Source organism: Apodemus sylvaticus, chromosome 2, assembly GCF_947179515.1.
Source record: "Apodemus sylvaticus chromosome 2, mApoSyl1.1, whole genome shotgun sequence".
Taxonomy (NCBI): Eukaryota; Metazoa; Chordata; class Mammalia; order Rodentia; family Muridae; genus Apodemus; species Apodemus sylvaticus.
This window is the reverse complement of record NC_067473.1, coordinates 117,313,333-117,336,972: the sequence shown is the minus strand read 5'-3', so window position 1 is coordinate 117,336,972 and position 23,640 is coordinate 117,313,333. Positions and strand designations below refer to the sequence as shown.

Sequence of the window (23,640 nt, the reverse complement as noted above, 5' to 3'; positions counted from 1 at the left end):
CATTATCATCACGGAAAGAAAAGGTCTAATTTTGCACTGGTAAATGAGTCTCTGGAGAGGGCTATGAATCAGCTCGCAGTGTCTGAAGTGTCTCACTCAACAGCCTCACTGTAGCCCTTACGTCAGCAGCCTCTCATTTGCTGAAGTGTTCTGGGTGACGCTGTCATTCCCTAGACTCCATGTCAGGGGCACCAGACAGTGGGATCATCTTACAGAGCAGGAAGGGAAAGACTGTCAGATGCCAGAGAAGCCTTGTCACAGGGACTTTAACTTGGCCCAAGGTGTCTGTAGCATTATTTTGTTCAGCTGTGCATGGACTCCCAGTCCCATCTCAAAGGTCTCCCCATTCCCACAGTACTGCTGAAGACAGAACCTGGGGGAAGGCTATGTTGGTTTGTATCAAAACAAACACTTATCAGGAGGAGCATAGGAAATGAGAATTGCAAACCTCAAGAATATTGAATCTTCAATTATCAGCAATCTAAGTTCTAGAATTCTGATCAGGAAGAGCCAAGTCCAACATGAAGTGTGAGTAAGTGACAAACAATCTCTTTCAAGGGTTATCTTTAAATACTCTAAAAACCAGGGGATTGCAAACTGTCCCTTCCTTAGAGCGATGATGAGACCCCTCTTGGCTATGAGTCTTCTCTAGAAACTGCCTGTGGCTTTCAGTGTCTTCAGTGGTAACTGTTCTTCATCTCACTCAGTGGTTTGCTTTCTGGAATAAGTCAATATTACTCAAAGGCAGAGGTGTGGGGAAAACAGATAAGAAAGAATATACTGTGTGCAAGGCTACTGGGAAGATGCAGCCACATCCTTGCTACCTTATCTGGTGATGTTATGTCTAAGAACAAGAGTTTAAACAACTCAGGTGCCACTGGCCTGCCTAGGGTCACCATTCACTTCCCAAGCAAAATCAAATACTTCTGGAGGGAACATTCAACTACATAAAACATTTCTGATATGTCTACTTCAGAAATCATTGTAACAATTATACTACTACTTAGAGGTGACCATTTAAAAATATCTCCTTTGAGGACCATATTTTTAGAAACTTTGGGAATTTAGTTTGGTTTTCTAGGAGGAAAATACCAATTTGTGATATTTTCTGGTATAGTAATTACTTCCACTCATCAAAGAGAAGATAAAATAAAAAAATGTGCACATTGTATTTGCCCGTATTTTCATAACAAATCCCTGATTATACAGATTGAAATAATAAAAATCTCTGGATTCTGTTTTACTGCAATAGGAAAGGGTGTGTCACTTAATATTACAGAAGGAAAATCTGTCTCAAGCTTTTGATGATGTGAGCGTTTATTAGACAACCAGCAAGTAACAATAAGGTTAGTAACTGCTCATTCTAATTCTGTGAGTAGATGCTGAAGAAAGACGAAGGAATGGCAAGAGCACAGAAGCCTCCTGAAGGACATCGGGACTGCGATCCTTCATAGTCCTTCTAAACACAGCAGCAGTGATGCTATCTATGCTCCTGCTGTCCACAGAGCACCTATCCAGATTAATTCTGTGTAAAGAGCCAATGGCAGCTCTGAGGAGTACATGGTCAAGGTCATAAGCCAGGGTCTGGATGAGGTCGCAGCAGCCTGAACTGCCCTGGCCCCTCCCTCACCATCTCAGCGCACTCCAGGGAGACAAAGTCAGGGGGCCAGTGAGCAGCACGCAGTGCCTCTTGCGGTCAGTCTTGCTCCTGCATCTCCAGTTAGCACACACCATGCTCTCTCTTCTCGGGTCACTCCCTCAGCGTAGGGGGATACTGATCTAAGGAAGGCCGCACTGACCAAGTCACTAGAATGTAATCCTCAACAGAAAAGTAGCTTTGCCTGCCAAGGGCTTATTCCTGAAGAACTAGCCCAGGTCTCTTGCTGCCTCACCCAGGCTTTAACCATCTTCCTTGGCAACAGTCTGTGAATTTTCATTAGTGTCCCTATTAAGCCTTATTGAGCCAAATGACTATACAATATATCTCAATATAATTACGCTTGACACACAGCAGAATGGTTTAGAGACACTTAACCTAATTTCTAGACTGCACTCTTCATAGCTGCAATTATACTGGGAAAGTAGACATTTCATTATATTGCTAACATTTGTATGAGAAAAAAACAAATATGAAAACACAGACCTAAAACATTATCCTTATTTAAAAATAAACATTTCCTTCATTAGTTTTACATTCTTTCTATGTCCAGGAAAGAGGACACAACCATTTCCTGTCCACCGAGGGGTTAACCAAGTCCTGCTTCCCTCAGCCCACATGTGGAGAGCTCTTGGTGACATCTCCATCTCGTGCTGCACACTGCATCCCGCTCGCTCACTTGTGGAAGCCATCTCTTCTAGCAGAGGCCTTTCCCCAGCTCATCTAGGTTCAGCTGGCACAGGAAGTGCTTAAAGTCAGAAGGAAGACTGAGTGTCCACTCTTCCTGCTGTCGCACTGCTGGAGACAACGGTGGCCCTCCAGAGGGCAGTGTTTGCAGGCTTGCGCTGCTGCCAGTCCCCACCACTTAAAGTGCAATATGAGCAAGAAAAACCAGCATTGTAGTAGCAGAGACAAGCCATGGGATTGGGGTTTCATTTGTACAGATCTAATGAACTCAGAGTTTCCCTTCCGACCCTAGAGGACGGCACTCGCGGAAGGGAGCTCTCTATGCCTGTTCCTCTTCTAAAGGGTGATTTTTATACAGGTGCTCTTCATACACCTTGTTGTAAGTACACAGAGGGTGACCAGGAGGCATGATGTAGGACAAGTGCAGGGCCTTTATTTAACAGTCTAAGGTTAGTGGAGAACTAACTACTCTTTGTTTGGTCTTTGAAATCTAGGAGGCCAAGGAAAGCCAGCCGCACATATTCCATCAGCTTCAGCCTTCAACTCAAACACCAGCGAGAAGGTAAGCAGCCAGCCAAACAGTGCCCAGCACACTTATTTCTGATGATCTGAAAATAAACAACATGCTCGGGTATACAGAGACAGAGCCCTGCTGAAAGCTTTGAGCAAGACATAAACTCTACTTAAAATAAGCACTCAAGGACTGCTATATGGTTATACACGGGAAAGAGAGCAAAACCCTGTACAGGCACCTGATGTCAGACTTGAAATGCCAAGTGGAAACAGAACTATTCAGCATCTTCATTTATACACAATTTACAATATTTGATTCAAAATAAAAAAATCACAAGAAAAATACATCTGTTTCTGCTACAATTCCTTCCCTTCCCCCTCCACCCCCCATGAAAAGTCTTCTAGTAAAAGGTATCATGTTCCCACCACTGTCTTGTTTTGGTCTAATTCTGAGATCCCAGCTCGGGCCAGGTAACATGGAAGGATGGCAATGCTTGGTATTTATATCACATACACATTTATTCAAGGATCGAAATGCTTGCAGTCACACCTCCAGACTTGAGAAACCACGGTTCAATGGAAGCCAGATAGCTAGACAAACGCCAAGAAGGTTGCATGGGGTGTAAGAGCCCTTGGCTCATTCTATTATCAAACAAGGTCAAAGTTGGCTGGCTAGAGCTGAGCCCAGATTCTCTTCACAAACACATCCTATTGGTTTTGCCCTGTTTAATCTGCACACCTGTCTCCAGACTTCTGCCTGGGGTAAGAGCAGCCACAGCTGCCATGTCCTCATGATACTGCATCAGGGTCAAAAGCAAGAATGGACACACAGTCATCAGCATCTGGGAGACAGGCTATAGGACTGACGTGGGGCCATTCCTAGCAAGAATGAGACAAAAAGTGTCCATCACAGGCTCAGTGACAGTCAAGCTTCTGTGAGTGGATTCCAGCAGAGGTGAAGCTCAGGGCAGTTAGCGCTTGAGTTAAGATAATGCTATTGAAGATGGGGAATGAGAAAACACAGCAAACTAACGAGAGGAGCCGGCCGGCCAAGGAATGGATCTGGAGGGTGAGAGATTTTTCTTTCCTTATCATTTCTATAGGAGAAGGCAAGGGGTAGGAGAAAGGAGCTTGAGGACCCCTTATTTGCAGATTTAAAAAAAAATCATTTTTCTTATAACTCCGTAATGAAAATGTGTATTACGGCATGAAGGTTACAGAACTTTGTCTGCTCCTGGCTCACGGCTACAGGTCTATGAGCTGATCCACCAGCAGCAAAGACCTGGCTAGGTTGGGAAGACTGGACTCAGAGCTCCCACTGCTGTTCCTAGAGTGCCCACCTGGAAGCGGAAAGACAGGATTCAGTACAAAACAGAGGGTTAGGGTTAGATGTGCAGAGCAAGCGAAGGAGAAAAAGGAAAACAAAAAGAAACCCAGAGAAGCATCATCTCATATTTAAAAAGTCTTACATGTTGATTACTAGACATAACCACGGAACCACCACCTCCCACCGACAGCTCACTCCATGCGTACCACAGTAGAGGCAGCACACTGCAGAGATGCTGCTGGTTCCAAACCAACATGTTTGCCCAACAAGTTCTGGCTGCTGTGCTAGCCTCCTACCAATAGACAGCCATCTCTCCCACAAAGCAAAACTTAATTTACCTTGGGGTAAATTAGCTATTAGGATATTGCAATATGAACATGCTTTTCAAAATAAATAAGAGGTGGTTTTGGTGTCTTGTGCACACTCACATGGAGAAAAGCAATGCTCCATAATGCCGGCAGGTGCAGCAGACACCAAAATGCCGCCATTCGCTCTCCGGTCAGAATCTATATCTGTCATATAGTTTCAAATTATGATAAAAATGTTCAACACTTCTGACACAGACCTTCAGGCTTTTACCAATCAGAGAGACTTTCTTTTTGGATTGACAGTTCATAAAAACTAAGTCATCTCTAAATAAATCCAAGTCAGTGAGGTTTAAGGTACAGAGATCAGCATCTCCACCTGCTCACATGTTGGTCCGGCCTACACTGACGGCCATCATCCAGTGTCTTTCACCAAATGGTGATGCTCCCATTCGCCATGCAGGCTACGGACATTGCTCTGATGAGAACTGATGCCAAGCTTTCTCTTTTCTCCAGCCTTTCTTACCTTGTGTGTTTTTGGTTATCAGTACAGGAATAGGGTCAAACTCATCTTCCGCCACCTTTTCGGAGCCCTCAGCGACACCAAAACCTGAGATGAGATTACTATCTTCTGCAGCTTAATACAGAATGCAAGCACACAAGCAGAAATAACAGAGGAAGAGATTAGCAAATGAGAGAACAGGAAGGAAGCACCAAGCCTTCAACCATGAACAACCACTATTCTAAAGGCGAAAGCACTTATTATTGTGAATTGAAATAAAAGTAGGAAACTCGAAAATACAGGTGTATAGAAGTAAAAACTTTAGAATTTACAATGTTAAAACTTCATACATAATTAAGAATTCTCCATTGTGTAGAGATCAAATACTGGTGAAGTGTCTCTGTAATGCTGATAGATTTATTGAGTGAACAGAGGCCTGGCTAACAACACCTGAAACACTCAAAGCCTGGGGAAGAAGAACTGTAGAGCCTGGGGCAGGTCAGTGGCAGTGTGTGCTTTAGCAAGTGCAAGGTCCTGAATTAGATCCCAGGACCCAAAAACAACAACGGAAGACAAGAAACCAATATGTACAAGGCAAGCAAAGGTTCAGAGTCCCTGTTCTGTGGAAAAAGACTAAATAACTCCGAATGCTGGGTCACAAAAGCACACACACTGAGACCACAGCACAAGTTTCCTAGACTACTCCTTTCTCCATTTTGGGGTTTGCTTTTGTTTTGGATTTTTGTTTTGTTTGTTGTTGTTGTTTGAGACAGTCTTATTCTGTATGCCTAGCTATCTAGAACTTACAGAAATCAGCCTGTCCCTATGTCCTTGGCGCTGGGGTTAAAGTCAGCCCCCAGCAATGCTGCCTGAGTATGATGTGGCAGGCAAGCTTCCTTGCAGTTACACATTGCTACTGCACACCCGTGCTAGCCATCAGTGTCCACACAGGTGACTTCCAGTGCCAGCCGTAAAACACCACCAGCCATCATCACTGCAGCCCGTAAGCTCTGTTTAGTTATCTCTCGGGGCTTTCTTCCCGAGTTCTTTCCTGAGGAGGAGCTTAACTTGTTCATTTTCTATGCAAGCAAGCTCTCACCACAACAGACCTCAGAACCTAATCCAAGCCAGTCTGCCTGTACAATCTCAAACCAGATGAATCCAAACTAAGAAGTGAAAATGATGGGCCTGAGAGAGAAACCCAGTAATCAATTATGACTCAAAGGTGAAGAAATACTACAAATATCCACAAGTTCAATTTCTGAAGAATAGTTTTTTGAGGAAAGTGTTTCTTTTTTTCTTTTTTCTTTTTCTTTCCCCCCTCCCTTTTTTTTTTTTTTTTTGTTTTGTTTTGTTTTGTTTTTGTTTTTTCGAGACAGGGTTTCTCTGTGTAGCCCTGGCTGTCCTGGAACTCACTCTGTAGACCAGGCTGGCCCCGAACTCAGAAATCTGCCTGCCTGTGCCTCCCAATTGCTGGGATTAAAGGTGTGCACCACCACCACCGCCTGGCTGAAAGTGTTTCTTTACACTCAAAAACCTTGAATCAGATTTGATAAAATTATTTTACTTTCTTTTTGGTTTTGTTTCATTTTTCAAGACATGGTTTCTAAGTGTAGAAACTGTCCTGGAACTAGCTCTATAGACAAGTTGGCCTCGAACTCACAGAGATTTGCCTGTTTCTGCTTCTGCCTCCCAAATATGGAATTAAAAGGTATGTGCCACCACTGCCTGGCTCTGACTTTACTTTCTAAGGCTAATTAGATGGGTGCATCTGTGGTTGGTCCTTAAGGCAAGGGTAACATGGAATATATGTATCCTAGTTCTTGTCAGAAAGTGATTCCTGCACCTGTCTGCAGTTACTAGGGCTTATTAATTACTCTGAGAATAACTGTAACAGGGGCTAAGACTACAAACCCATGTTTTCTACAGAAATGGATAGTTTGAACACTTTACTAATTAAGACTTTTGATAAGAAAAGTCTCCAGGAGCTGTTCAGCTCTTCTGCTCAGGGATATATGTTTCCAAGATGAAAGACGTTACCTTTATGAGTGGGAGCAGAGAGTGCTATGGGGGCAAACTCCTCCAGAAGGTCAGCAGTAGGGTTAGAAAGCAGAGAGCAGTCAAGCAGAGAGTCTTCCCCCGTGAGAGAGTCTGAGTCCAGTTACCAGCATTCCAGGCAACGATGGCATTAAACAGCACACAACAATATTGTGAGGTTACAACTTGACTTTCAAATTGCATTTACAGGCCATATATACAAGCCGAGGTAAAGAAAGAAATCAAAAGAAACATGTTAAGCTCTCTGAACTTCTAACCACAGAAACATGCATCCTAGATTCCAATTGGCAGTAACACATAAATATAAGATTTTTAGCACCGAAACTGCTGGTTAATCAATAAACAAGTCTGTGACTCAAGTGCACTGTAACTTCACTACCCAGTTCTCAGCAGATACTGTTCAGAGAAAGGACTTTGAGGCTCAGAGTCTCCCTTAACTCTTCCACTCAGGAAGAAAGTTATGACATACTGAAGTGCTAAAACTGTTCCCATTTGAAATGTCTCTTACTAATTATTGTTCCTTACACTTGAATCCTCCTTTACCATATCATATTCTTTTAGTAAAGAGTTGGGAAAAATTCAGAGATAAAACATTTGAGTGTTTGCTGGGAGAAACATCCAAGTGAGGAACAAGAGAACTGTGCTTTTGCAACACGTGTTAATTTACCATCCCCTAAGGCGCATCAGCAGACAGTCTTATCAAGGTAATGAGGACTCAGACAAGATTGAAATTTCCAAATTAGGGTGAAAGCAATACTGGAACTAAGGATGATTTCAGTGTTGCCTATGAGCTAAAGGAAAATCACCTCTAGAGGATGAAGCTCTGAACTGGTGAAGAATTATCGACAGGGGGTGAGCTCCACAGCCCCAGGGCCACTAGGAAGACACACTGAGGCAACCATTTATCTGAGCAGACTCCTGCAGAGAAGGTAGAGGGATCCTACCCTGCTTACCAGTGAAGATAGTCTCCCCCCACCCCCCCTTCTGGTCCTGGGGATTGCCTAGACCTAGGACTCTGAGCATGCTCTGCAAACACCCTGTCACTGACTTAGATTCCCAGCTGGGAAAAGAATACTGAATGACAAAATTCTATAATCAGGGTGAGCCCAGCAATCATTCTTAAGAAAAACATGGCTCCAAATAGTACTCAGTTCTTTAGCACAAGGATACACTTAACATCCAGAAGCCAAGGCTGTAAGAATAATTCATAGTATCCACTGTAAAAACCAACCAGAATACAAGTAACCAGAGGCTCATCTAACACAGGTGGGAAGCCCTGCTCTGAAGACTCCTGTACTGACTAACTCTGTAGCTACAAGAACCCTGACTGACCTGTGCGGTTCGAGGTCACAGATTCCGTTTGAGATGGGAGGCGCTGGGCAACAGGTGGCTCTAGTCCAGGTATGAGACTCTCAACAGCAACATCAGTTTTTTCTTTTGTACCAGGGCATTAACAGTAGAAAGTAAGGGATAAGAGAAGGAAGAAGTCAGAGGCCGCTCAGGAAAACCTGTGAAGGCTTGATTTCAGGCAAGCTGCAAAGCGCAGGCCATGCCCCTATTCCTGCTGTTTGGGTGTCGATGGCTGACCATGCACGGGTTAGCCATCAGGAGTCACATTGATCACTGGCTCCTATAAGTAAGTGCGGGATACAGGCTACTTTTACGCAAAAAAATCTTCCATGACAGAAAAGATTAGCTTCAAGACAGGCAATAATAACTCATACCTGTAATCCAACAACTATGGAGGCTGAGACAGGGGGAATGCCATGAGTTTGAGGCCAGCCTGGCTATATACAGTGATTGTTTATTTCAAAAAGCCATCAACAATCAAAACAGCTTCATTAATCATTAATTTCAGCCATTTCACCCCTTCCATGGACCAGACCTGGAATAAACATCCTCCAATCTAATCCACAACCCTCAAATTTCCCCCACCCTACCCCATGCTGTAGCAGGGAAGGGCTCTGCATAGTCCAATGTCTCACAGGTGGAAGCCTCCCTTTCTGTGAGGAAATGGCATTCCCGAGTGCAGTGCTAGCACTAAAGCCTAAGGACAGCGTCCCCCTAGAGTCCAGGCAGCTTATATGTTTTGCTTATGAAGCATAAAAAAAAGTGTAACTGAGTATGCAGACCAGGCCACACTCCTGGAATGGGTATTTGTCACATGCTTTGACCTTCTAAAGAAGAATCAACTCAAGTCTATTAAATTCAATGAAGTTCCAAAGACCAGTTAGAAATCAGTTGTTCACAGAGAGTTTCTTTTTACACATTCTTCCTTATTTGTATGAACCTTACTAGAGAATCACAGAACATCAGTAAAGACCAGAGTTACAGGTGGTGTGCATAGGAAGCAGAAAAAGACTCTTGATCTGGAGTAGCAGAAATGGAGTCAGCAGTCCGGACTGCTGGAGTCCCACCATGCACAAGGACTACGGAGGTCTTGGGCACTTCTGCCCTCTACCCCAATCCCCATGCCAGAGCTTCCCCCAACCCCCAAAGCAGGCATGACTGAAGAAACAGCAATTTTACCAATCACACCATCAGAAGTGCTGCCAAAAGGATCTGTCATAGGCAAGAGGTCAGGGAGCAGAAGAGAAGTGTCAGGAGATTTGAGTCCCTCGATTAGTTTTTCTAGGTTGGGAAAGAGGTAAAGAAAAGTCAAAATGCAATGAGATTATAAAGCAAGCGGGTCATTTACTGCTTTCCATGAAAACAGTTTAGGGAGCCTCACTTAGAGATTCACCATAAAAACAAAGACCATTAGTATCTTGTTGATAATATGCTTTTCCAGGGCCAGCAAGCTGGTTTAGCAGGTAAAGGTGTTTGCCACCATGCATGAAAAACTAAGTTCAAGTCCAGGGACCTCAGCAGTGGAGGAGAGAACAGACTCCTACACACGATCCTCTGACCTCCACATATGCACTCACACACATACAACACAAAATAAATTTAAAAGTTGTGCATCCTCTTTCCAACACCCACACGGCAGCTCACAACCATCTGTAACGGGACACCCTCTTCTGGTGTTTCTGAGGACAGCGACAGTATACTCACATACATAAAATAAATAAATAAATCGTAAAAAAAAAAAAAAAAAGAAAGAAAGAAACAACAAAGCAAAAGTTATGTACCCTCCAAAAGACTTTCTAACATGAGAAGGTAAAAAAAGCTACTTCCCCAGGTGAACTGGACCTCAAGGCTCACTCAAGGTATGGTCACTGGGTGTGTTTATCCCTTGTTTTCATCTGAAGCATAACTTATATGATAACCATCACCAATTTTAAATGTGTACCATGTGGTGAATATTGGTACACTTATACATTCATGTAATCACCATTAATGATACAGATTGTTTCCAACACTTTCAAACTCCTGCATCCCATACAATAAATGCTTCCTTTTTATTACAAGCACTAGCAAACAATAAGCCTGGTTTTTGTTTATACAGTTTTGCCTTTTTTACATTCCCAACCCTTTTTAAAAATACATGGTTAAAAATACATGTAGCCAATGATGACACGGACCTTCTAATCCTCCTGCCGATACCTCCTTAGAACTGGGATCAACGGGCATTATGGAGCGCTGAGGACTGACCCCAGAGCCTTAACACACTAATGAAACACTCAACCAAGCGAGCTCAATTCGAAATTCTAGTTTCTCATTTTATTTTTTGTTACTATTTAGTTTGTTTTTTTGTTTGTGTTTGTTGGTTTTAAAGAAACAGTCTTTTAGGGCTGGAGAGATGGAGATGGCTCAGCAGTTAAGAACTCTAGCTACTCTTCCAGAGGACCTGGGTTCAATCCCCAGGATCAACATGGCAGTTCACAACTGTCTGAATGAATTGCCAATTCCAGGGAATCTGTCACTCTCACACATACATGAAGAGAAAACACCAATGTACAGAAAATAAAAACTAAGAAATTATTATTTTTTAAAGTAAGGGTCTCTCTATGCAGCTCTAGCTATCCCAGAGCTTGCTATCCTTGAACTCAAGAGATCCTCCTACCTCTGCCTCCCAAATGCCGTGATTAAGTGCTGTGTAAGGCCTGAGCCACCACACCTGGCCTCAGAACTAAAAATAGAACCCTGCAGCCTCTACTCAGTTGGTTGTTGCTTTTCTTAGCACAGAACTCCTGACAGTCTTCCATGCTGCAGCCTACACAGTGTGGCTGTACAGGTTTTGGTCTAGTCCCGTTGACAGATGTAAGCATACTAATCATTGAATGAGTATCTATCTAAAATTAGTGAGACAAGATTGATTAGCCTTAAATTCCTTAAGCTTACCTAACCTACTTCAACCTAAGGCACAGACATAACAGTAGCTATGTCAGCTTTTACAGAGTCCTGTTCAAATCAATGACAAAGCCGCTATTAGTCTGTATTCCATGTCCTGACCTGCAGTTCCCATGGACTCCAGAAACAGAGACTACCTCATACTGAGATCACTTCTAAATGGGAACAACTACCTCCTATATGAGGATGTCCTTCTCCTCATCCCAGCAGCAATTATCACCTCGTGGGAACCAGATTGTCCCCCAAGTACTCGAGACAAGGAACAGCCAGACTGTAGTCTGGCCCAGCCTCCCAGCTAGGCACACTCTAGCCCACTCCAGGGGTTCCTGTATCTGGATCTGAGGCTCAGGTCAAGGTCGTGAAGTTGGGCTGAGAAACCCAACCTCTGCCTTTCCAGCAAGGCCTCAGAGACTAGTCATTTCCCACCATTCACCTCAACCTTTATTTACCTTTTTAAGGGTAAGTGGCAGGACCTAGTTTCTTGGGGACACCCTCCCCTACCTACTGGCCTAAGATTCTAGTTATAGCTTCATTTCAGGAGAGTCACTTAAACCTAAAGCTGGATTACTACTGACATTTGGGGCAAAGAAATAAAAATATATCTGAATCCACATTTGTCCCACAGGGGAACTTAAAGCATGGCAGTCTACACACACCAAGACTTCAGCCACTCCTTTACCCTGAGACACCAATATCCAGCCCTCTGTGTATCTTCAACCTAGTGACAGTACAATATTAACCTGAAACCAACTGACGGGCCACAGGAAGAAGGGGATTTGGATCCTGACTTCTATTATGGGAAGATTAAGATCACGTACATTTTGATTTGCCCAAATAAACTAAAATTAAAATGTTTGTTTGAGAAAAAGGAATCTGCTTAAAGTCCAGGTACTCATATAAAACTTTTTACTGGGTTCACACTGTTCTAGATCTTTGAAAATAGAAAGAAGCAATAAGCAGACAGACAGACATTTACTACAGACAGGAATGAACTTGAGATGCCATGATTGAGGTGCTAACCCTGATCCAATCAAGCAGAAGAATCCATGTTGCAGCAAGATGATGAATCTATGGCAGAAAAACCATGTTAAACAGTGCGATGCGGATGTGCCCTGTGTTAGTGACTGCAGAACAGACACCCGAGCTGTGTGACGTTGCATTACATTTCTCATTTGTACCTATTTAAAGAATTAACTGTGAGCTTCTGACAGTAGGGGATGTGAAAAAAAAAAAAATAAAACAAAACAAACCAGAAAACTAACAGAGATCAAAGGCCCCATCATCAGTCTTGTGCTGTACAAGACATTTGTTTTAAAAAATGACTTTGAAAATATCTCTTTTTTAAAGATTTATTTATTGTTATATCTAACTGCACTGCAGCTGTCTTTAGACACACCAGAAGAAGGCATCAGATTTCATTAAGGAGGGTTGTGAGCCACCATGTGTGTGGCTGCTGGAACTTGAACTCAGGACCTTTGGAAGAACAATTAGTGCTCTTAATTGCTGAGCCATCTCTCCAGTCTGAAAATATCTTTTATACTACTGGCTAAAACAGATGGTTTTCAGAAAAAAACAAAACAAAAAACCCCCGAACATTCCTTTATCCCGAACAGTAGTTTGGGGCTTATCCCTGCCCCTGCCCCTGCCCCCAAACTTCCATTTTAAAAAATGCAATTTGGGCCGGTGAGATGCTGAGCAGGTAAAGGTACTGCCTTCCTGTGTGATGACGGAGCACCTGGTAGAAGGAGAGAACTCCTTTACGCTGTCCCGGACCTCTACGTAAGCACCATGGCTCATGAGCTCCCTCCCAAATCCAAAAAAGTCTATCTGAAGGTAAAACCTGCATGCATGGTCGGGCAGTGGTGGCGCACGCCTTTAATCCCAGCGCTCTAGAGGCTGAGGCAGGCAGATCTGTGAGTTGAGGCCAGCCTGGTCTACTATAGAGAAACCTTGTCTTAAAAATCCAAACAAAACCAAATCAATCCCTGCTCCCAAAAGTGTGTATTTGGGTTTTCTGATGGAAGAGAAAGGTTGGATGGAGATAAACTGCTAATTTTGGGGAGGTTTGTTTCTGACCAAACCAGACAATGCAGGCTATTCACAGGTCCTTGGATGTTAGGAATGTGGGAGTTGGGCAGAAGGGCAGGTGTGAGCCCGCCAAGCACCTTCTGCACAAGTGGTGTGTGCACAGAGGGCACCTGCCCTCCCTTCCCAGGACCCTCACTGTGAGGAGGTTCTCACTCAGGCAACTGGTGTCCTGACAGCACAAGAAGGTAATAAACCTATCACAAGCCAGTCTGAATTACATAATCGAAAAGGCTCTCTGGCATGAAGCTCATTTCTGATTTTTTTTTTTTCCTTTTTAAAATCAAAAAAGGGCTGGAGAGATGGCTCAGCGGGTAAGAGCACTGACTGCTCTTCCAGAGGCCTGAGTTCAATTCCCAGCAACCGCATGGTGACTCACAACCATCTGTAAAGTGTTCTGGTGCCCTCTTCTGGGGTGTCTGAAGAGAGCAATGGTGGTGTATGCATATGCAATGAATGAATGAATGAATGTTTAAAAAAAACAACAAAAACCCAAAACAATCTTAGCCTGGTGTGGTGGCATATGCCTTTAGTTCTAGCACCTGCAATGCAGAAGCAGGACAAATTCTGTAGGTTCCAGCACAGCATTGGTTGTTACACAGAGAAACAGTATCTCGAAAAACCAAAAGCCAAAAATAAAAATAAATAAAACCAAAAGAAAAGCCGGGCAGTGGCCACGCACGCCTTTAATCCCAGCACTTGGGAGGCAGAGGCAGGTGGATTTCTGAGTTCGAGGCCAGTCTGGTCTACAGAGGGAGTTCCAGGACAGCTAGGGCTATACAAAGAAACCCTGTCTTGAAAAAACAAAACAAAACAAAACAAAGCAAAAGCAAACAAACAAAAAAAATCAAAAGAAAGCTGGTGTAGCTTATACTCTGACCCTAGTACTTAGGGAAGTAAAGGCAGAGGCACTTCAAGTTTTAAGTTAGTATGTTTTTTAAGAACTCCAGGCTAGGCAGAGCTACACATGAGACTCAATGCCAAAGATTCTGACTTTTGCAATATAAACCTGGAGATTAGAACACACCTACAAAAGACAGTTTGTTATGAACGTCAATTAAAAACAAATGATGTGGCTGCTGTGGCGTGGTGGTTTGAATGAGCCGTCCCCCATAATCTCCAGTATGTGCATACTTGGTCCCAGTTGGTAGCCTTTGGGCATGCCTAGGAAGGGTGGCCTTGCTGGAGCTAAGACACTGGGGATAGCTTGGCCATTCTGAGTTCACCCTCTGTCTCCCATCTGTGGTTTCAAATGTGAGTCCCCAGCTCTCAGCCGCTGGCTCTAGCCGCCATGTCTGCCTGATGGCATGCTTCCCTGGCTTAACAGAGATGCACTCTGACCCAGTGGAATCATAGGCACAATCTTATGCTCTTTCTTCTACATGCTGCTTTGGTCATGATGTTTTATCACAGCAACAAGAAAGCAATTGATACCTATAGCTTTGCTGCTTTTGGCATGTGCGACTTGTCATGGGGCAAACAAACCCTGTAAGCTTATAATGAGAAATGTTGGTTTTAAATTTTACTCTATGGAGTGAAAAAAACACCAATCATTATATACTGTACAAATCAACTGAAACATCATACTTCATGAACCCAGTAGATAAATGTGATTACTATCACCAAGTAAGACTAAAATATAGAGCCAGGCCTGCATGCATGCCTGTAGGCCTAGCACTTGAGAAGTAGAGGCAGGTGGATCAAAAATTCAAGGCCAGGTTAGGTTTCAGAAAATATGTCTCACAATATAAAAATAGAAAATAAAGTCTAGTCACTCGAAATAGTTCCCAAGAGAACAGACAGAACTGTCCACAGCATCTTCAAGTTAGAATCACAGCAAGTACCATGTCTCAATTCTAATTCCACATTACAGAATTACAACTATAGGAAGACACAGTCTCTAAAATAAGACAGTTATGATGATGGATATCAAGGCCTAGGAGCAGGAAATGAAGATGTCAGGCCAAAAAAGGAGTCTATTCACATCCAGCTGCTCTTGCCTGTCTTCTCAAGAGATGATGAGGACCATACAACCGTGAAGGACTTTCAAAAGCCCTCCAACTTTATGAAGTAGCCCTTATGGGGCAGCTAACGTGCTCCTCTAGTCTTGCCGAACGAACTCCGTTATCAAGAGCTCAGAGTTGAAGAGGTATTGTAAGAATTGTTTTCCCAAACCCTTGTGCACTGCAGGAACGTAGGTAAAAAGAAAGGCACAGTCTCTTTGAAAAACATCATGACAGTTTATCAAAATTTAAAAATAGAATTACCATATGACCTAGCTAAAAGAAAAGCACAGGACAAAGACATACGCGCACTATATTCACAGCCCGTGTCCAGTAAAGGGAAGATGGGCAAGCAGCACATGCTCTTCCACATGGTGGATAGTTAATAAAAAATGTTAGCTGGGCAGTGGTGGCACACGCCTTTAATCCCAGCACTTGGGAGGCAGAGGCAGATGGATTTCTGAGTTTGAGGCCAGCCTGGTCTACAGAGTGAGTTCCAGGACAGCCAGGACTACACAGAGAAACCCTGTCTCGAAAAACCAAAAACCAGGGAAAAAAAGTTAATTTATGCACAAAATAAAGGAATATTAATTTATGCATAAAAATGAAGTTAATTCCCACATACACAATACAGCTGAACTGTGATTATGCAAAGTCAAACAGACAAACTACTAAAGTTCAAATATTGTAGGATTCACCATATATGAGGTACTTGGAGTAGTCAAAAAAAATTCATAAACTGAAAGTAGTGTGGTATGCTGCAGAGAATAAACCACTGCTCAGTGGTCACGCTCTTAGTCCTTCAAGTGGAAAAGATTTTGAGGAGCCATGTAAATGCCCTTAATGCCACCAAGCTGCACGCCAAAGGCTGGACAGTTTATGTAAATTTAAGAAATAAAAACAAGTAATTAAAAATCTGTTCACCCATTTTCAGAAAACAACCATTCTGTCTACTCCATGGTACTTTAAGCACTGGAACCCTCTCCACTGAGATCTTCCCTACAGAGAGCAGAAGGAAGGCACTATCACACTCACTAGCCACGTAACAGCTCAGCGAACTCACAGATGACTGACTTCTTAATATTCCAGACTTCCCTAACGTTTGTTTTATGCTGCTTTGAAGAAGAAAAAAAAAAGTCCTACAGCAAGCAAACCACAATCCTCCAATGCCCTTTCAGCCACGGCCTGCCAATCCATAACCAGGATAGCTATTTCAATGGCTCTCTCTTGAGAGAAAGTTAAAGGTTATAAAAGCAAGCAAGAGAAAAATATGACTTCAGAACTAGGCTTGACCTGTTGGGAACCCAGACCTAGAACTCAGGTTGGAACAGCATTCCCTATCTTTATGGTAAGTTAAAGTTACACAGCAATTCCAAACACAGTTTCAAAAGATGTTCCTTCCTATTTCAGAAGCTGAGCATTACAGTTTCCAGGATGAGAACACTGAGTTCAAGATCAGATCACAGTCACAGAGTACTCCACAACCACAGTGATACCCCAAGCTTTCTATGCTCAAATCCATTTTTACAGCTCCAGAACTACTTCTCTAGTCAAAGGCTTTACAGATCTCAAGTTACAAAACCCAAGGACTAAAGCAATGCCTATGACTTGGGGGACTTGGCAAGGAAGAAGGAAGTTTCTGCTTGATGACTCACAGGTAAGGACCTGATTGCCATGACAACCACCCACTGCTCAACTCTGTAAGATTAAGGAGGATTACAGACCCAGGTTGAAACCCTCCCTCGGAGCCCAATGGCTGTGGAAGAGAAGCAAACCCTTGGCCTGGAGCCATGGCCAACAGTGAACCTGCAGTTTGTTCTGGTGCCAGAAACGGAATGTGAGCTCTTAGCTCACTGCATATTTCAGATACTAAAGCCGGGCCTGGAGAAAGAATGAGGTTACTGCCGACGGTCTCAAGGGCAGGAGGAGCTGAGGGTCTGTTAAGCCTCACCCCTTCTTTCACCAGGATATGGCACCTTGCAGGCACCATGAGCTGCGAATTCCTTATTCAGTTTCAGAATGGATGGATGGTCAGGTTTGGGTTATTCCAGGCACAGGGCAGAGCAGGCTGAGAGCACCAGTCTAGTGTCTAGAGGCTGAGCACAGGAGTGGAGGCCAACAGCAGCCTCAGGTTTCTTTCATCCACCCATCTGATCTGCCAAATGTTTAGACTGGCACGATAAAAGACAGTGAGACCCTGCCAGCCACAGTGAACCGATGAAGCAAACGATGGACAAAGGAAACCAGACATTCTAGCAAGTGTCACGAGGACGAAAGTCACGAGGTGAGACCACGGTGGGTTTCTATGACATGGAAGAAACTATCCAGGCATTAACAGAATCCTGGCAGAGGCTAAGGCCCAAGGTGGAAGTGTTTAATCTGTGGAAAGAAAGACCACTCTTAAAGGGAGAGTGCTGCAAGTGGTAGGCGTGGGGAAGCTCAAGGCCTCACCAGCTAAGCCCTTGATCTCGGTGGTGACACAGAAATCCATTTTACACTTTTAGCAGATGATGCTGGCCAAACAGATAATAAACAAACAAGCAAGCAAAACAACAACAACAACAACAACAAACAACCCACCTTGAAATTCTCTAGCCAGAAGCTGGAAAGAACCCAGGTATCCCTCAACGGAGGAATGGATACAAAAAATGTGGTATATATACAAAATGGAGTACTATTCAGCCATTAAAAACAATGAATTCATGAAATTCTTAGACAAATGGATGGATCTGGAGAACATCATCCTAAGTGAGGTAACCCAGTCTCAAAAGATCAATCATGGTATGCACTCACTGGTAAGTGGATATTAACCTAGAAAACTGGAATACCCAAAACATAATCCACACATCAAATGAGGTACAAGAAGAACGAGGAGTGGCCCCTGGTTCTAGAAAGGCTCAGTGAAGCAGTATAGAGCAAAATCAGAACAGGGAAGTGGGAAGGGTTGGGTGGGAAAACAGGGGGAGGGAAGGGGACTGATGGGACTTTCAGGGAGCGGGGAGCCAGAAAAGGGGAAATCATTTGAAATGTAAATAAAAAATATATCAAATAAAAAAAATGTCTCATACAAATAGATTTTCCGGGCTGGAGAAATGGCTCAGTGGTTAAGAGCACTAACTGCTCTTACAGAGGTCCTGGGTTCAATTCCCAGCAACCACGTGGTGGCTCACAACCATCAGTAATGAGATCTGACTCCCTCTTCTGGAGTGTCTGAAGACAGCTACAGTATATTCATATACATAAAATAAATAAATCTTTAACAAAAATATAAATATTAAATAGATTTTCCATTAAAAACTAAGAGAGCAAAGCCTGCTTGGTGTGGCAGACTTGAATGAAAATGGCCCCCATAAACCCACTATTAGATATGGCCTTGTTGGGGTAGGTGTGGTCTTGTTGGAGGAAGTGTGTCACTAGGGATGGGCTTTGAGGTTTCAGAAGCCCAAGCCAGGCCCAGTGTAGCTCTCTCTTCCTGCTGCCTGCTGATTAAGCCAGTCCCAATTAAATGTTTTCTTTTATAACAGTGGTCATGATATCTCTTCACAGAAATAAAAACCCTAAGAGACTTGGTATGAGAGTCTAGAGCACTAAACTATTCCAGGATTCTAGAATGAAAAGAAGTATGAAGAATGAGGAAATAGGCATCTTCAAAGCCTTCAGGAATTTCCCACAGTACCATTATGTGTTCCTGGCTCTGCGGCAGTTGTGGAAGTTAGTCAATTCTTCCAATCCTAGTTATTATTTGTATCCACATGTATGTAGAATCTATGTCTGGGAGCATACATGCCACATGTGTGAGTGCCCATGGAGGCCAGTAGACGGGGTTGGATGCCTGGAGCTGAATTCACAGGCAGTTGTAAACTGCCAGACATGGGTGCTAGGGTCCCCTGGAAGAACAGCATGTGCTCTTAGCCGCATTGCCATCTCTCTAGCCCTTCCCTCCCAATCTGGAAGCAGCCAATCAAAGGTCTTTGATTGCTAGAAGGAAAGAAAAACTGAGCTGATTCAACCTGTCAAGGTCTGGACTTGGAAGACATAAGAAGTGGGGGGAGATGAAGAGAAATAACTGCCAGATGCTTCTAAGGAGTGGGATTTAGTTCCACAAAAGGAAACGTCACATTACCCACCACCCTGCCGCCAAAAAAGATATGGAGAAGGGAACAGGAAGCAGCCTTTAGCATTCACCAAAGAGTGCATCAATTCATCATTCCAAAAGTCATCCCACTGAGACCTACCAACCTTTACTTTCTAGCTGCTTCCTAAGAATCAGTAGCAGAGCATACACCAAAGATTCAGAGCTCCAGGAGTGACATCCTTCACTGAGTCTGGCCCGGAGGGTTCAGCTGGAGGCAGAACCTGGAAGGGACCCTAGGTCTCCTGACTCATATTTCCTATCAAGGCTCATTATATATTACTATATTATAAAGTAAGGAAGTGCCTACAGCTAGTAGGAACCAGATGGGCCACCCACAGCTCTATCATCACCCCCAGCCACTATGTACATCTACTCTTTTATCATATGCTAATGACTTCTGTTACCATTATCACAATCATATTGGATTAATGTTCTTTCCAAGACAGAGGCTTCTCCAATTTATCATAAACATAATGAAGAATGGAAAACAAAACAGATGTGGTGGTGTATGACTGTAAATTGGGTACTTGGGAGGTAAAGGCAGGAAGCTCAATAGTTAAAGGCCATCCTTGGCTACTCAGCAAGATAAAGGCCAACTTGGCCTCAATGAAAACTTGCCCCCACCCCAATATACTAACAATAATTTTACTTAGCAGGTAAAAACAAACAAACAAACAAAAAACAAAAAGAACACTGGTAAGATTCAGAGCACATGTGGTATAATCTGAAGTGATTTTATTCTCTTTTTGAAGATAAATTTGTCTGTTTTATAAAAAACTTAAAAAATATACAACAGCATCCCAATATAATACAGCAATTATCAGGAATTGGAATTCAGATCCTTGTTATCAACTTCAAGCAGAGCTCTCCAGAGGCCCTAGAAGGCCTGGGATATAAGAGTCAGACTGCTAACCCTAAACTGAGTCCTATGTACCTACCTGGAGCATCAGGGACTTGAAGAGGAATGAAGGGATCAGACACACTCAGAAGTGGGATGCCAGAGTCCGCAGCCTGCCCCCCCTTCCTTTTATCAGCTGGAGTTAGTTGGAGAGGAAAGATCAGGAGAGAAAATCAGAAAATAACAAGTAAATATTGCTGAATTTTCCTGTATACCTTAACACTCTGCACATCTTACAGGTCTTAGTGAACCACCATGGTGTCTAACTGAATGCTATGAGATAGACAAGTCCCAGCCTCCAGTCTTACCTGATACTATTGCCATCCACGTTCTACTTGACAAACTACAGTGGTCCGGAAACCTAAGTTTCTTATATTAATCAGAAGACCTAGAATCCCTTTCAGGTTCTACCTTGAGCTGAACCCACCTGGCCAGGACTTAAAAGCCCTGGAAATTTCTACTTTCTTTTTTTTTTTCAGCAAAGAAAAGAAAGACCCAGACTGAGAGACTAGCCAGCGCTCTGCTTGCAAACAAGCATTGAAACCTGGGTCTACGGGTTGTTTCTACATTAACATTCTTTACATTTCATTTTAGAACTCTTGTTTGGTTTTTACTAAAATTTCATTTTAATTTCTATTTGATTTTTTTTTTTTGAAAATCAGGTATGATGATATACATTATACTGCTAGCACTCTAGAAGCTAAAGCAGGTAGATCAGTCTCAAACTCAAAGCCAAGCCAAGCCAAGCCAAGCCAAGCCAAGCCAAACCAAACCAAACCAAACCAAACCAAACCAAACCAAACCAAACCAAAGGAAACAGAATGTTGTACAGACTCACAGGAGTTGCTGCACTCAGCTTCCAACAAACACACTTTCAACAGCACCAGCATAGCCCACACTACATAACGAACAAGTTAGTTTTCCCTTGCACCCTGCTAGAGTTTGGATTTGGGATGTCCTCTAAAGCTCTACAATGGTGGCAGTTGACTGCCAACTTGCAATCACCTAGGATCACCTGGGAGATGCCATCAGAAAACTCCTGAGAAGGAATATTTTGATTGTATCACTAGGATGGTGTCTTAGTCAGGGTTTCTATTCCTGCACAAACATCATGACCAAGAAGCAAGTTGGGGAGGAAAGGGTTTATTCAGCTTACATTTCTGCATTGCTGTTCATCACAAAAGGAAGTCAGGACTGAAACTCAAGCAGGTCAGGAAGCAGGAGCTGATGCAGAGGCCATGGAGGGATGTTCCTCACTGGCTTGCTTCCCCTGGCTTGCTCAGCCTGCTCTCTTATAGAACCCAAGAACACGAGACCAGGGATGGTACCACCCACAAGGGGCCCTCACCACTTGATCACTAATTGAGAAAATGCCCCACAGCTGGATCTCATGGAGGCACTTCCCCAACTGAAGCTCCTTTCTCTGTAATAACTCCAGCCTGTGTCAAGCTGACACACAAAACCAGCCAGTACAGACGGGAAGCCCACCCTGACTGTGGTAGCACCATTGGCCTGGCCCTGGACTGAAGGAAAAGGAGAGTGTGCTGCACACTGGCATCCCTGTAGATGTTGCGGCAACTGTGAAGTGGGCTTGCTGCTTCCTAAAGATTTGTTTTACCTTTATTTATTTTGTGTATATATACATGCATATAGACATGTGGGGGTCAGGACATTTGCAGAAGACGGCTCTCTGCTTCCATCATGTGGGTTTTAGGGATCAAAATCAGGTATTACACTTGGTAGCAAGTGTCCTTACCTACTGAGCCACCTTGCCATATCCCCCCTTACAGATTTTTCTTTTATTTATTATCATATGTGTACAGTGAGGGGGGTTATGTGTGTGTGTGTGTGTGTGTGTGTGTGTGTGTGATGTGTCTACATAGACATGTGTGTATAGTGTATATATGTGTGTGATATGTCTGTGTAGGCATGCGTGTACAGTATATGTGCATGATGTGTGTGCAGGCATTTATGTACAGTATCTGTGTGTGAGATATGTTTATGCAGATGTGGGGGGGTCTATGCAGGCATGTGCATATAGTGTGTACATGTGTGAGTGCACGTGTGCATGCATGCACAAGCGTAATGTGCCTGAGCAGATATGGGTATATAGTGCATGCGTGAGAGAAGTGTGTGCAGGCATTCATATACAGTTGTGTGGGGTCCTTTCCTTTCATCTGGAGGTTCTAGGGATGAAACTCAAGTTTTCCAGGCTTGCGTGGCAAGCACCTGCATGTGCTGAATTATCTTTCCAGCCCACGGGATATACTTTTTGCACTGTTTCCTGGTCCTGGCTGCCTTACTCACACTGTGCTTTTGAAAATAGCTGGTGCCTACATCTACTGCAAAGACCAAAATGAAGGAATCCAGCTTTTAAGCGCTGGTATATGAGCAGGTGTATGGTTTCCTTAGGCTAGCAGGGCCCCATCCTAGTAAGGCTAGATCTGCAGGAGGAAGTCGCAACCGAAAAAGTCTGGGGTAGAGAGGCCCTGAAGTGACAGAAAGTACAGGGAGATGCAGTGGTAAACTCACTCAGGTAGCCCAGCATAGGAAAGTGTAGCGAGGGTGCAGGGACTTAGGAGGCACCTACCACCATGTGGGTTCTGGGACTCAAACTCACATGGTTACGCTTGGTGTTAAGTGCCTTTATCATCTCACTGGCCCATGCCAGACTTAAGTGGAAACAACAACAACATTCAACAACATCAACAACAACAGGTTTTAGAATAAAATAATAATTGTGTGTTTTAGACATCACAATCTTAAATTAAAACCTAAAATTGTGCAAAATTGTGGTCACAAGTATTTTGGTGAGGAAGAGCTATATATTTCATTAGGTTCACAAAGATATCTGTGAGCATAAAAAAAGTTAAATGCAGACTGCACACTATGGAAATTTGTATGAGAATGGCCCCCATAGCCTCACATATATGAATGTTTGGTGCCCAGTTAGTAGAACTGTTTGGGAAGGACTAAGAAGTGTAGTCTCTTTGGAGAGGTGTGTCATCAGTCACTAGAGAACTTAGAAGTTTCAAAAGCCTGTGTCAGGTCCAGTGTCTCTCTCTCATTGTCTGCTGCCTGCAGATGAGGATGCAAAGCTCTCAGCTACGGCTATGCACCATGCCTGCCTGCTATCCTGCCATGATGACCGTAGACCAACTCTCTAAAACTGTAAGC

The 23,640-nt window shown here is 43.4% G+C and overlaps 1 protein-coding gene across 10 annotated transcripts in view; it reads right to left on the bottom strand.

The window, feature by feature from the left end:
- Positions 1–23,640, bottom strand: part of Aak1 (AP2 associated kinase 1) — a 151,720-nt gene that overhangs the window by 11,562 nt on the left and 116,518 nt on the right. For 6 of the 10 annotated variants that reach the window (XM_052174235.1, XM_052174236.1, XM_052174233.1 and 3 more), the window contains 2 exons: positions 20,504–20,599; positions 8,382–8,483 (listed from right to left, as the gene is read on the bottom strand). The exons of 3 other annotated variants lie outside the window; for them this stretch is intronic. In XM_052174235.1, coding sequence (XP_052030195.1) covers positions 8,382–8,483; positions 20,504–20,599 — 198 coding nt within the window. The remainder of the gene's footprint in view (positions 1–8,381; positions 8,484–20,503; positions 20,600–23,640) is intronic. One more of the 10 variants, XM_052174238.1, reaches the window with a different exon arrangement.